The 13151-nt window shown below is 51.7% G+C and overlaps 1 protein-coding gene and 1 long non-coding RNA gene across 3 annotated transcripts; both read right to left on the reverse strand.

Moving 5' to 3' along the window:
• Positions 1 to 6181: 6181 nt before the first annotated feature.
• HOXD4 (homeobox D4) lies at positions 6182 to 8895 on the reverse strand. Its single transcript, XM_029934348.1, has 2 exons — positions 7372 to 8895; positions 6182 to 6812 (listed from the first exon to the last, which is right to left on the reverse strand). The coding sequence occupies exons 1-2, from the start codon at positions 7796 to 7798 to the stop codon at positions 6478 to 6480; spliced, it is 762 nt and encodes a 253-aa protein (XP_029790208.1). The 5' UTR covers positions 7799 to 8895; the 3' UTR covers positions 6182 to 6477.
• A 119-nt stretch (positions 8896 to 9014) lies between these two features.
• Positions 9015 to 12625, reverse strand: LOC115287692. 2 transcript variants are annotated; one of them, XR_003906605.1, is made up of 4 exons: positions 12582 to 12625; positions 11796 to 11821; positions 9465 to 9566; positions 9015 to 9228 (listed from the first exon to the last, which is right to left on the reverse strand). It is a non-coding gene; the product is annotated as an uncharacterized LOC115287692 (long non-coding RNA). The 2 variants fall into 2 exon arrangements; XR_003906604.1 differs by lacking the exon at positions 12582 to 12625 and adding an exon at positions 12075 to 12240.
• Positions 12626 to 13151: the final 526 nt, after the last annotated feature.

Genomic DNA, 13151 nt, shown 5'->3' on the forward strand with positions numbered 1-13151 from the left:
CAACGGCATCGGGCACGGAGCAGATGCCCTGTCGCCGCTTTCGAGGTCTCCGACCAACGAAGGCGAATGTGAATGTGCTCAGCAGCCCCTGAAGAGCCGGGGAGAAGGGGCTAAAGTTCTCCTCATCCTCATTTCAGAGGCCCAGGAAGTGCCGGAGGACAGGTCTCAGGCTGCTTCGAGCCCTCAGACCTCTCAGGGAGCTCCTCCTTTTGTTCACCTGGACCGGCCTGGCTGGAGGCCCACTCGGGACGCCTCTTGGAGCGGGACCGTGGGTGCCCCCAGTTCCCCACCGGAGTATCCCGCCCCCTTAGCCTCCCGCCAGGGGCCGAGCAACGGGCCCGCAGCAAGTGTTAATCTCCTGCCAAAGAGGGGGGCCGCTTTGCGGGAATTTGTCTCCAGGAAAGGATCTAAGCCTTCTTCAATCGGAGCATATGTTCATAGAGCAATAAACCGGAAAGATTTACAGTCCTCGCCCGGCCCCCAACAGCCTCGCACCCTTTCAGGAATTACTTACGATGATTTATCACATCAACCCGGGCAATTGTCACACTGATAAAATAGCCCGGGCCGGTGCCCGCCAAGCCCAGGACTTGGGAGGCTGTTGGCTGCCCGGCTGCCAGCAGAGCTGGGGAGGCTTTTTGTGGGTTCCTTCTCTGGGCCTACCAGGGGACGGTGAGGTGGGTTGGGGTGGGTGGGGTTGGGGTGGGAGGGGAGCCAATTCTCATTGAGAAAAACGCAAGCAGCTCAAAGAAAGCGCCCGGAATCTGCGATGGAGTCACTTGCAAAGCACATAAACATTTGTCATCTTTGAATAATTGAATTAATGTATTATTGTTTGAATGTATAATTCATAACGGAGGAAACTTTGTCTCTGTCCTGACGGGGAAATATACACACACCAAAAAAGAAATCAAAACATACACACAGTCCCACAACGACTACCAAACGCAGCCAGCCCCAGCTAACGGAAACCATCCTCAAAGCCAACGACAGGGAAGGGGGCGAATAAAGAGGCTCTCCTCCCGGGCACTGGCCCAGAGTTTCAAGCTCAAGGAGGAGAATGCCGGCAGCCGCCTCAACCCAGACCCCGGCAAGCTGGGGGGTGGTGGTAGGAGCGGAGTGGCGAGTGGGACCTCGAATCTCCTTGGAGTGTGGGAGAAGAAAAGCTGAAATGGAAGGCAACTGGACAGACAGCTTTGCACCCCTCATCGCACATCCCTGCCTCAGGCTCCCCTTCGCCCCAGGGTCTCCCACCTAGGCAGCAAGAACTTCTAACCCGCGCCTTTATTATACAACTTGCCCCAAATTGAAACGACAAAATGAAGAGGACGAAGGAGAAACTCCTTGCTGGGGTAAAAGAAACAGCAGAGCTTGGGTGGGAAAGGAAGGGAGTGGGAGAAGCAACTCGGAAATCATTATCTGTTGGTTAAAACCTGCCTGGGGTAAAATTTCAACTCGATTTTATAGCCTTCTATTATGACGCAAAGAAAAATTTACGACCCTTGCTTGAAAAGAGGGCCGGGGCCTTTTCTCACCGGTTTAAGAATAGGCAGCAGATGCCGTGACAGCGACCATTGTTCCCGGTAGACACAGGCGACCGGGCAACCTCGGCCCGCGTGCGCCAGGCGCGTCCCCCAGCCGGGCGGGTTTTTTTTTTTTTTTTTTTTTTTTTTTACAACTCCTGTTGTTTCGGAGCAGCCCGCGCGCACCCTCGCCCCCTCGCCCCTCGCCCACCCCCACATGCTCACACACACCCTCTCTCTCGCTCACATACACACACTCGGCCGCTCTCGGTAATTTTTCATAAGTGCAAAGCTTTGCTGAACCAAAGGTCACCATCCAAGCCACTAACAACTTCTCGCCGGCGCGCGGTTCCAAATCAGGAAGCAAAGGGAACTATTTGTCAGCGGCCCTGACAGCTAAGTTCATTAAGGATTTAAATCCGAAGAAATAAAAGTCGCCAAAATATTTACCTGCTGGCCGCGCTCCCGCGCCCGCCACTGGGGGCCGAGGGTGGAGGGCTGGGGGCGCCGCGCAGCCCCCCTCGGCGGGTGATATTCTTGGGATCCCTGCACTTTCCAAGTCGGAGAGAGCCCTTTGCGTGGCAGATTAATGACGACTCCGTGTTTCTTAAGGGACGTGCTGAATTAATTATTTCGCCAATCACGTGGTCGGGACTTGTAGAAATCTATTCTTATCATCTTCCTCGCACTTTGAAAATTCTCCGGGTTATGAAAGGCCCTCCCCCGGCTGCCGGCGAGCCCCGGCCGCCCAGCCAGGCGCGGGGGGCAGGGAGGGCTCCCCAACATGGCGGGCGGGCGGGAAGCGCCTTCTGCCGAGGGTCCCGATTTACTGTACTGTACTCGAGCGGGCTCGGCTATGGACTCGCTTCCTCCTCGTCCCTGCCCGTGATTCAATACACACAACGGTATTGATGTATTGGTGGGCACAGGAGGAGCCATTAACCAGAAGACGGGCAGAGGACAATCATAAAATGTGTCTGAATATTTAAACTTCTGTCTGCGCACTTATAAATACACATGTCCACGCGTCTGAGGCGAGCCCTTCCATATATTAAGGACACATGTCTGATTTTATGCATTCTGCTCATTTCCTGTCGCGAGCAAGCCCCCCCCCTCCCCCAGCTATTTTGGGACTCCTGTCTTGGCCCACTCTCCAAGGCGCGGCAAAGAGGAGAAAAAAGCCTTTGCGGAAAAAAATAGCGCAGGCCACTTTTTATAGTGGGGAGTGTTTATTGTCGTCTGGAGGGCAGAGGGGGCTCTGGGCGAGGAGGGGCAGGTGCTGGAGGCCCCAGTGGGACTGAATAGCACAGGAAAAGTAGGAGTCCAAGATTGGAAGCCAGAGGGGTCTGGTCTGAGCAGCCACTGGCCAGTCTTAGCTTGGCCCAGAACCCAGCACTCTCCCAGAGTTGAGGGGCAGGTAGGGCTCTCACCCACCACAAGACAAAGAGATTGAAGGGGTTGGAGCTAAACGAGGCCAGGCAGGAAGCCAACCAGGAGCCTCCTTTTGGCCTGGGAAGTTACTTATTTTTCTTCCAAAAAATAATGCCCTGCAGCCTGAATCCAACGTTAGGCTTTCCAATGCTCACAAAACATGGTGGCCAAATTGGGACTGTGTAAGTGTGGGGGAGAGGTTAATGACAGATTTGCTAACCCTTACACACTTTAACCTTCACATGTCAGGCACAATGCAGAAAATAATAAATTGTTTATACTGAATGTTAGCTTTTAGAAGACTTAATGAAGAATGCTTCTTTGGAGGCACCAAACAGGATGGAAGTTTCACTACACCTTTTATTATTTCAAATATAGATCAATGAATTACATCAAAACTACAGGCAACAATTAGTATAAATAATACTTTAATCAGTGGCAGCAGAACATTGGTCAATTCTATTAAAAAAAGCATCCTGTGTGAACAGACACCATGGGGCTGACAGACAATGTCATCTCCCAACAAAAGGCTGCAGTGGACAAAGTGAGATGGGAGTCTGAGGAGCAATGTCCTCAGTAAACACTTCACTCCTCCCCAGTCACGACCCCAACACAGCTTTAAAAAAAAAAAAAAAACACCACCAAAACAAACACTTCTGGCTCATATTTGGGGGAACAAACTGGAAACAAATGAAAGCAAATGGGCACGGAGTCTTTTCACATCTAGGTTTCTCCAGAGTATGTTCCCAGATGGAAACTCATTTCCTTCCCTGCCCTAGGTGGTTTCTGGAAAGGGGGGGTGGTCGCTGCTGCTTCCCTGCCCCACTCCTGTGGGCCCAAATGGATGCGGAGGTCCGATTGGGACCACAGGGATGAGGACTGACCCCTGGGCCATCCGAGCTCCATTAACATTTCAAAAGACAATCCCAGGAAACTCAGGAGAACTGAGACTTATAAACAAAGAAGTTGTTTCTCTGATTAAGTTAGTTACTTTTCAAAGTAGTGAAGCTATGTTTGAGAAGGAGCGTGGGTTTTCTTCCTCAAAACACGCCTCTTGGTTTTCCTCTGAGACATGGGTGAAGTCAGTTAAGTAGTTTTGGCATTTGGTCTGAAGCTGGGGTGAATTACCTGAACTTCTGGGAATGGGGAAATCTATATAATAATCTTTATAATATATATGTAGTTAGGTGTTGTGAAAATATATACTTTTCCCTCCTCTCAAGGAGAAGGTTCACTATATTCACAGGTCTGGGCTTTAGGAAAGAATTTTAGCAACTTTCCAACTTGCCTAACGATAGCGGTTCTTTTCAAATGCTACATCCAAAGGCTGCTCTCCGTGTTAGAGGGGGGAAAAAAAGAAGAGAACGGTAGTCAGAGTCCAAAAGGTTAAGGGTTTAGAGGTCAGTCCTCTCGGCTGAAATACAGCTAATCGAATAGAAAATTTGTCCTCTGGATGAACCTGATTCTCTAATTTAGCCGAACTTCAGTAAAATACCTTTTCAGCTTCTCAACGTGAGGGCGTCAGAAAAGAGACGCCTTGACTATGTATGAACTCTTTGCTTTTTGTCATAGAAACAATGATGCGAATAATGCAGGAATATCCATCTTTAATATCCCGACGTGGCGATATTCAAGTATTGCCATGTGCAAGTCTGAGAGCCAGGCTCACCCCAAGGAGGAACAAAGAGCTGTCCACAGGGTCTAATACAAAAGACCAAGGCTTGGAAGATACTTTAGAGAAGTGGAATTTCAGCCTAGGGACTCCAGTGAATACCTGCTCTCAGCTCTCAGGAGACACCAAAGAACATGCGTGCAGAAAAAGTCTTTTTTTTTTTTCTCCCTCCACTTAAAAATATTTAAAAAATTATCTCTGAACTTTCTAAAGCATTCTGAAACACTGGAGAAAAAAATAGCTCCAGTTCTTAATCTCTCTTTCAAGCTCATACCTTTTCCTTCCTCTCTTTTGTCACTTTTTGGTAGCTACATCCAGGGAATTCTTTTTGGAGCCCACAGCTTTGGGGTTTAAACCTCCAAAGTCTGTTTCATTTGAGTATATGAACTCTGGCCATTACCTGTGACTCTTTCTTCCCTTATCCTTAAGGGTCAGCATTTAAAAAAAAATGAGCTTTGAATCCTTCTCAGGCAAGGCATAAGAAAAGTGACTAAAGAACATCATTCCTGTTGTTTGTAAAAGTATAAAAGTTTCAGGCCCTCTTCCTTAAGAATAGTGGTTTCAAAACAATCACTCTCAATCTCTGCTTCTAATTAATGGGTTGAGAAAAACTTCCTTACGTTTGTTTTAAAAAATAAGAAAACTTCAGGGAAAAACCCCTAAGACCAACTTTTGTGGGCTTCTAGATTCAATTAGTTTTCTTTTTCTTTTTTAAAGCAAGACTGCCCCACCTTCCCACTTTCTCCCCACACCTCCTCTCCCATGTAGGCCATACACCAGTTCCTATAAAATACTGCTATATGGGTTCTTTGGAATCCAGCATTTGGAATCCAGTTGGAACAGAAAATTCAGTCATTATCTAATGACCCAGAACATAGAGGTTTTGTTTTCTTTCCCCAGAAGGAAAATGTTGGACCATTTGTTTCTTTCTCTTTTCCCTTTCCTTTAATCACCCAGAACTAGTTGTAAGCACAGTGCTGAAAAAAGCACATGTAGAAATATATTTTCAAGAACTCAAGCTTGAGTAGGCCCTTTGCTTCCCTCTAAAAGGGTTAAGGGCCCCCTACACACATTTCCGGGGAGTGGGGAGGGGGTGGAGTTCAAAATGCCAGTTAGAGCCAGAAGTTAGTCCACACATCTCTGATTCTTCTCCCTGAAACTCAGCCCCTTTCACCATCTTAAGATTTTTGGCATTAAGATGTCAATTATTTCTGTCCCCCATCCCCCAACAAATAAATATTTAAGCAAATATAATCTAAACATAAAATAACCCATTTCCACTTCCTTGTTAGACTGATTTCTTTGGGCATGGGGGCCACTGGGAGCAAAATATATTTTTTTCACACCGGAAATTATACAGACAACCCAGAAAGTTCAGAAATCATGGCCCAGCTTTCCTGCTTCTACTGAAAGCACCTAGCACAGGGGTGGCCAACCTTCTGCCTCAACTCCCCCACGTTATTAAACCACCAAGATCCCTGGAGGGGTGGGGTGGGGAAGGATGTTCAAATTCGCACTGGGATAAAGCATCCAACCTTCATTTGCAAATTCAAAATCCAACAGCAGAGATTTTCATAAGTTTAATGACTCGCCAAGGTTTATGTTCTCAGTAGCTCCTGCCATATGATAATATGCCTAGAGAGAGAATCCCGCCCCCCTCCCACCCCCATCCCGCTTCAGGGAGGGGGCTGCCCTCGGGCAGGATGCTAACCTAGTCCGAGGGCGGCCGGCGTATCCCAGGTCCACCCCACAGTACCTTAGAGCCCAGGGAGGTGACAGCAAGCCCGGCCTGCCCCTGCAGCTTCGGCTCAGCCGGGAGCGCAAGGAGGAATGGGCCCAGGGTCCCCACTTCTATAAGGTCGTCAGGTCCGTGTGGTGGTCCTTGGCCAACTGCTGCAAATGCTGGCCGGAGGCAGCTGAGGAGGAGCAGGAGGAGGAAGAAGAGGAGGAGGAGGACCTGCCTTTGGTGTTGGGCAGCTTGTGGTCTTTTTTCCACTTCATCCTCCGGTTCTGGAACCAGATCTTGATCTGGCGCTCAGAGAGACACAGGGTGTGAGCGATTTCAATCCGACGGCGCCGGGTCAGATACCTGTTAAAATGAAATTCTTTTTCCAGTTCTAGGACTTGCTGCCGGGTGTAGGCCGTCCGGGACCGCTTGGGCTCCCCGCCAGTGTAGTTGGGGTTCACTGCGAGACAAAACAGACAGCACGGTCAGGTCAGCGCCCAGCCCCACATTAGGCCTCTCTCGCCACTGCCGCTCACTTCCTGGCGTGCCCGAGGCCCGCAGCCCTCCCAGCGCACTCCCCAGCCTGCTCCCTTCCTCCCTCCCACCCTCTCGTCCTCCCTACCCCTCGCACCCGCTCACTCCCACCCACACTCCCACCCACCCTCTCCCCCAGGCTACCGGGTGGGGATCCCCTTATGCGCTCCCATCTCCCTGGCCCACCAAGAGCTCCGGAATTCCCTAGCCTTTTGGAAATCCCCCCCCCCCCTTCTACCAGGTTCCGTCTGCTCTGAAAATGAAGTCCTCTCCCACCCCACCCCCATCTCCACCCCCTTTTTCGCCCACAGCCAAGCAGCCGGCCACATGGTCCCGGCCTGCTCCCTCAGCTATAAAAATTTATGGAGAGAGTAATTGCAGCGCCCATTGAAGCCCCACCAGCCCCCACCCACTTGTATCCCGTCTCAGGGGCCCAGGCATCCAGGCTGGGGTGGGGACTGAGAGGTCACTGGGCCGTGCCTTACCCGAATTCACGTGCACCTTCTTCATCCATGGGTAGACCACGGCGGGCTGCTTGAGCGCCGTCCCGGGGGGCGGCTGCTTGGGGCCTCCCGGCTGGCTGCAGGCCCTGGCGCTGGGCAGGGGAGCGGGCGGCGGCGCTGGGGGCGCGGGGCACGGCTCTCCTGGGGCTCCGTAGTGGCCGCCGGGTTCTTGTCCGTGACCCCGCGTGGGTAGCGCCGAGCCGGGCCCAGGCCCGCCGCCTCCGAAGGTCTGCTCACCGAAGTCGGGCCGTGGGTAGAGCCCCGGGGGCTGGAAATCTGCACCCTGCACGCCACCGCTGTAGTAGTCGGCGCCCTGCTCGCCTAGGTAGCTGCCCTGCAAATATTCCTCGCACGGAGGGAACTTGGGGTCCACATACTTGGAGTTCACCATATACGAACTCATGGCCATTAATTTCAGAAGGTAGAAAATACTAATTTTTCTCGTGTTGTCTTTTTTTCTCCTTCCATAGGGCCCTCCTACTTGCTGTCAACTGAATAAAGTTGGCGGCCATGTGACCAAGCCAGCCAATAGCGAGGAAGCGAGTTTATCACCGGGTTGGTGAGCATCTCATAATTTTCACAAATTTAACTAAATAACATACGTGTAATCAAGTGACTCGCCATGGCACATTTGAGGGCCCCTGCCAGATGTTAATGTAGTTCTCCTATTCCCAGTGCCCTCATTCCTGGCAGGTAATCCCAGCTTTTGTCTGCCACTGATTTTGTTAACCTCCAGCGTCCTCTCCATTCACCCCCGCTGAAAAGTGCTCCCCCAGATGGGTACAGGTCAAGGGGGGGATGAAATCCCAAGTCTGTCAGGCTGCAGAATGCCAAAAGGTGGGTGGGTGAGGCAGCCTCTGAGTTGGGTAGAGTACCCCAGGCAGACAGGGCTTTTGCCCGCCCGCGGGAACGGGGACTCTGCCATACAAAGGCTGAGTCCTGGCTTTGTCTTCCCCAGGGTCACCCAAAAGTTACAACAGTCTGGCTGGCCTGAATCAAATCAGGCGATGAGTAACTGCCAAGCTTTCTGTGAGTGCCCAGGCTGGAGTGTTTTTAGCCAAAGTCGGTCTCACAGGTGTGGCAAGACTACCCCCACCCAGCTCTTGCAGCTGAGGGGTGGACCTGGAAGGTGATGATGGCACCCCCACCTCACCCAGATGGGCTCCAAAGGACCCTGCACTCCTTTTTCCCACGTGGCAGTCAACGACCTGTGAGCCCACTCACTGGGCACCCTCTGACCTCACCTCATGCTCCTTGAAAGCAGAGTTGGGGCTGGGGCTACCTCGCCTTCCACCTTGCTCCCCAGTCCCCACAATCCTAGCCCTTCGGCCCTGCGTTCATGCAACCAATTAAGGGTTTACAGGGGAACCTCTGTTTAAACGTGTGGGGCTTGCGGGGAGGGAGGCTCCCCTGTGTCACCAGGCTCAGTCCATCTTCTTGGAGTCTAAGGTAATAAAATGGAAAGGAAACTGACCCACACCCGGTTGCCTCTGGCCTCAGCTTCCGACTATGGCTATTTCGGAGAAACGTGAAGTTTTTGCATCGACCATATATTCCCCTAGAATCGAATCTGTGACTATGTGGATACCACACAAATTCGGTTCTACAGGGTATATATAGACAACGTTAACTACCTCCGGGTTCCACCTAGAGTGGGTACCCAGACAGCTGCCAGCCCCGGCCTCTTCCTCGGAGCCATCACCAGCCCGACGCAGCCACTCGCACTCTCAGAGAGGGTTCAGGTAGCCTGAAGAGCTTGGTGACAATTTGCAGCAACGAGTTCCCCATCCGTGTACGAGAGCCGGAGTTACCGAGCAGCCAAGGAGACAAGACAATCTTCTTAAGAAAGAAAGAAAAGAAGAAAAAATTATCCATCCCAGAAATGGGGGGTTTATTACCCTCCTCTCAAAATCCTCCCCCCCTTATCAAGTGGTATTTTCCAGAAAGGAGCAAATGCCCTTAGTGGCAGGAGAAAAGATGCAAGAGGGGAATATCCTCTGCCCATTCTTCTTCCCAACGCAGGGGCAAGCCAGGTTGACTGACAAAGCTAGTTCCTCAAGAGGACTTGCATTTACCTTCCGGGGCCTGTGCGGGGCTGGTCTCTCCGTCCTGAGCTGTAGACCCTGCGGCAGGCACTGCTTGCAGGCACCAAGCTGCCCTGGGCTGGGGTCGGTGTGCTAATGGTGAAGGGCAGGGCGAGGGGTCATCCAAAATCATTTACAAACATATCACAAAGTTTCATTATTTTTGCTTTGCCGACAGCAGCACACAAGAGTACAAAAGTTCATGCATTGCAACCCGCCCCAGTGTCTCAGCGCTGTCTAGGGCTCACTCCTCAGTTTAGGGCACCAGGAACACAGACTCACTCAGGGGCGTGATGGATTTCAGGGGCGGAAGGATGCTTCGGCTCCAGTGGGGCTTTTGGATCTCTGAGCATAGGCCAGAGGTGCTAAAATAATTTTTTTTGGTTGTTTTAATTTTCTCCTTAGGATTCAAAAATTAGTTTCAGCCTTAGCCTTGATCCGGTGGAGTAGGGCAGAGAAACTCTTTTCTGCCTCTCAGCCTGGCAAAATTGGCTGCCTGCTTCTACTCTGCACTTTGCATACTCCCCACCCTCATCCCCCCATCCTCTGGTTCCAGTGCTTTGGCTATTTCATAGGGATTTCCTGGGTGCCACTTCTCATGAGAGTCTGAGGCTGCCTGCCCCACGCCAACTTTTCTTGTTCAAGAGGGTGGTTCCCCCCAACTTCCCCTAATGCCAAGTGCTCCCACATACCCACCTGCCTGCCTGGGGACACTGGGCCTAGGCTTTATCCAGACAAATTGGGGGAGCCTGCTGGGCCGGGTGGGGACCCGGGTGAAGGTACACATTTTCATATTTGTTAGACGCTGTGACCTGCATTTCACCTTATCGCTCCACTCGCTCAGACAGGTCAAAGCCAACGAGTTATTGATGAACAAAAGCGTTAAATATTCACCTCCCGCTCAACTGCCCATACAAATGCTTTTGATCTCTCAGGCTTTTTGTGCTGTGTTCAGCTCCAGGGTGCCGAATGTGGGTTTGCAAGGGAAGAGCCCCGCCTGAGATGAGCACCCAGAGCAGGGGCAGCAGCAGGAAGGGGGGCAAAACCAGGGTGTCCTGGGGACGAGACACCAGATATTCCAGCCTGGAGCCCAGAGCCGTTTTCACTTAAGCCAGCCTGATTAATAGAGAGGAATTATGAACTGGGTGTTATCTCCACTCTTGGGGGTAAACAGCCCCCAGAGAGTTAACTAGGCTGCCCACCCTGGAGGGCAAAGAAACCTGGCCCAGAGCCAAACCCCAGTTTCTTCCACCCTGGAAAGAGGGTGTCTCACCAGAGAGGATGGGTGGGTGCCTGGCTCCTACCGCCTTCCTACATTTCATCCCCCATTAAAATAAAATAATCTCCATTTTGCAGTGAAGGAAGGGTCACTATTTTTTCCTTAATTCTCCTGCCACTACCATCACCTTAAATGGGAGATAGTCTTCCTGGCCTCCTCAGAAATGTACCTGTCTTCCACGATACTTGCAACTCAGAAAGATCCAAAGTTCTGAGCCCAGGACCCCAAGAATCTCTGTCCCCATCCAACTCTACCGTCCCTACCACCACCAAAACCATCTTTGCTTGCAACACTATCGGGTCTGGCACGAAAATTCTTGAATTGCAGTTACAGAGAAGCAGAAGTGAACCAGAAGCTTCTTATGTCTGTCTCCCTCCTCGCTCAGCCGGTGTCCCCAGCCCAGAGCCCAAATCTCTGGAGCCGGGGCCAGGGGAGGGGCGAGGAGGGGTTTCCACGTAAAGCTCAGAATTTGCAGCCCTTCCCGGAAGAGGGCCAACTCCACACACCCGCAGCCGTGGAGGTTAACGTTTTTCTTTCTTTCCTGCTTCTTTTTATTAAAAACAAAACAAGACAAGGGAAGTTTGCGCCAGGCTGGACCACGTCAAGCCAGGCTGGGGGGCGGAGGAGCATCGCATTGCTTTGGTGTTTAGCAGGTTGGTTCGGCAGAAAGCGATGCTCGCCGCAACTTGTTAATAGAGCGGGCTGCTAATTAGCTGCAAGCTCCTAATAGAAGCCTAGGCTGCTGCAGAGCTGCACCTGTGCAAGGGGGGGAGGCCTGGGGAGGCCCAGAAGGCGCAGAGGCCCAAGGACACAAGGGTGAGCGCCTGCGGTGTGTTCTCTTGGATAGGTGACTGAACTAGGCCCCAGAAAATCTATCCAGGAGTTCAATCAACTTAGAGCCTCCACCCTCCCGAAGAGAGCTTGCCTTGCACCGCCAGGCCAGGGCAGCCAGGGCCGGTCTTCCACCCGCCCACTCTTCTGGCGCGGCCCCCAGTTATCCGTACCGCCTCTTCGCATTTCGGAAGAAACGGGAAGGTACTTACAGCGGCAGCTTCTCATGGTCCCGAACCTGTTGCAATGAAAACGGGGGTCACTTAAATTCCACAGGATAATAAAGCAAAGATAGAGGATACACAGAAAAATGACAAGGCCCGGCCACCCCACCAATACCCAGACCTCCCTGCTTCGGGTGCCGCCCCCAGGAACTGCGCCAAGTTCTCCGCGGAGCAGGAGACCGCAGTCCTCAAGGGCAGACCCGGGGAGTAGCAGAGTATGGCCCTCATCACCTCCCCCACTCCATGCACCCTTGGGCAAAACCTTACTGGTTGCTTGGCCAGACTCTGGCTGCCTGTAACAGGGTCTCCCCAGTGGGAAAACGGGAAGCGAGGAGAAAATGGGCCTTTGTGTGTTTCCTTCTGCACAATCAGCCGGGTGGGAGAAAGTCCACTGAGGGGGGGGCAGCCGCAGCATCTGTCTCCCCTGCCCCAGCTCCCTGTCAGCCTCGCGCCTGGAGCAATTCAACCCCTTTTGCCAGTTTCAGATTAGTTTCAAATTGCCCAGCCCCAAATAGCATCCCCAAAACCTGTCTTCTCCTTTCCAAAGAAGGACCAGGCATGACTGGGACTTGCCTTCCCTCTTCTGCTCCAATTCAAAACAAAGGGCAATTTCCAAGGGAAATGAGGACCCAAATGATAACGAAGGAGGAGGAAAATCGATGGGTTTGAAGGTAAATGGCAGTGCTTTAGGTTGTTATGCGGCTCTATGGACTTGACAGTATTTTGTTAAGTATTACTTCTGGAGAGCCCACAAAGCAAAGCGGTGATCCTCACAGGGGCTGGTGTCCAGCTTTAAGTTTTCATCCCTTCTATGATGGCAGTCTTCTCTGAGAAATTTCAGAGGCAAAGCCATCTCCATCCCCATCCTTTCTCTCCCTCTCCCCCCTCCCCCCTCACTCTGTTCACCTAGACTACCACAGTTTCATTCCATGTCTCAAGCAGATGCTCCATTATGAGGAAGAGAGAGACACTAAGTCCCTTTTGTGAGGTAGGAGCGCTCAGTTCCTAACTTTCTATGTCCAGGAGGGAGAGGAAGAGGCCAGGATTCCCTTTCTATGTGTTAATTTAGGTTTAGGCTAAAATGAACATTAACTTCGATGGGACTTCTCCTCACCCCAGGCAGAAAAGACAAGGCAGAGATCCCCCACCCCTGGAATTGCCCTGGAAAAAAGCAATAAGTGACTTACTGGTTTTCTCTCCCAGTGGGCAGGGGAACTGGGAGTCGAACTGTCTCCTTCTGAGCCTGGCGCTAGCTGGAGCCTCTCACTTCCCTATCGCTGCTCCAAGAACCAAGCATCTGCACTTGTATGCTCTTAACCTAATTTATGGTGGGAATTATATTTT

The sequence above is a fragment of the Suricata suricatta genome, chromosome 3, assembly GCF_006229205.1.
Source record: "Suricata suricatta isolate VVHF042 chromosome 3, meerkat_22Aug2017_6uvM2_HiC, whole genome shotgun sequence".
NCBI classification, from domain to species: domain Eukaryota; kingdom Metazoa; phylum Chordata; class Mammalia; order Carnivora; family Herpestidae; genus Suricata; species Suricata suricatta.

Excerpts from the sequence above, each read along its gene's own strand:
- HOXD4 (XM_029934348.1), bottom strand. The coding sequence starts at position 7,798 with ATGGCCATGAGTTCGTATATGGTGAACTCCAAGTATGTGGACCCCAAG. Across the intron at positions 6,813-7,371 it reads GAAGGTGCACGTGAATTCGG|TGAACCCCAACTACACTGGC; the intron begins GTAAGGCACGGC and ends TTTGTCTCGCAG.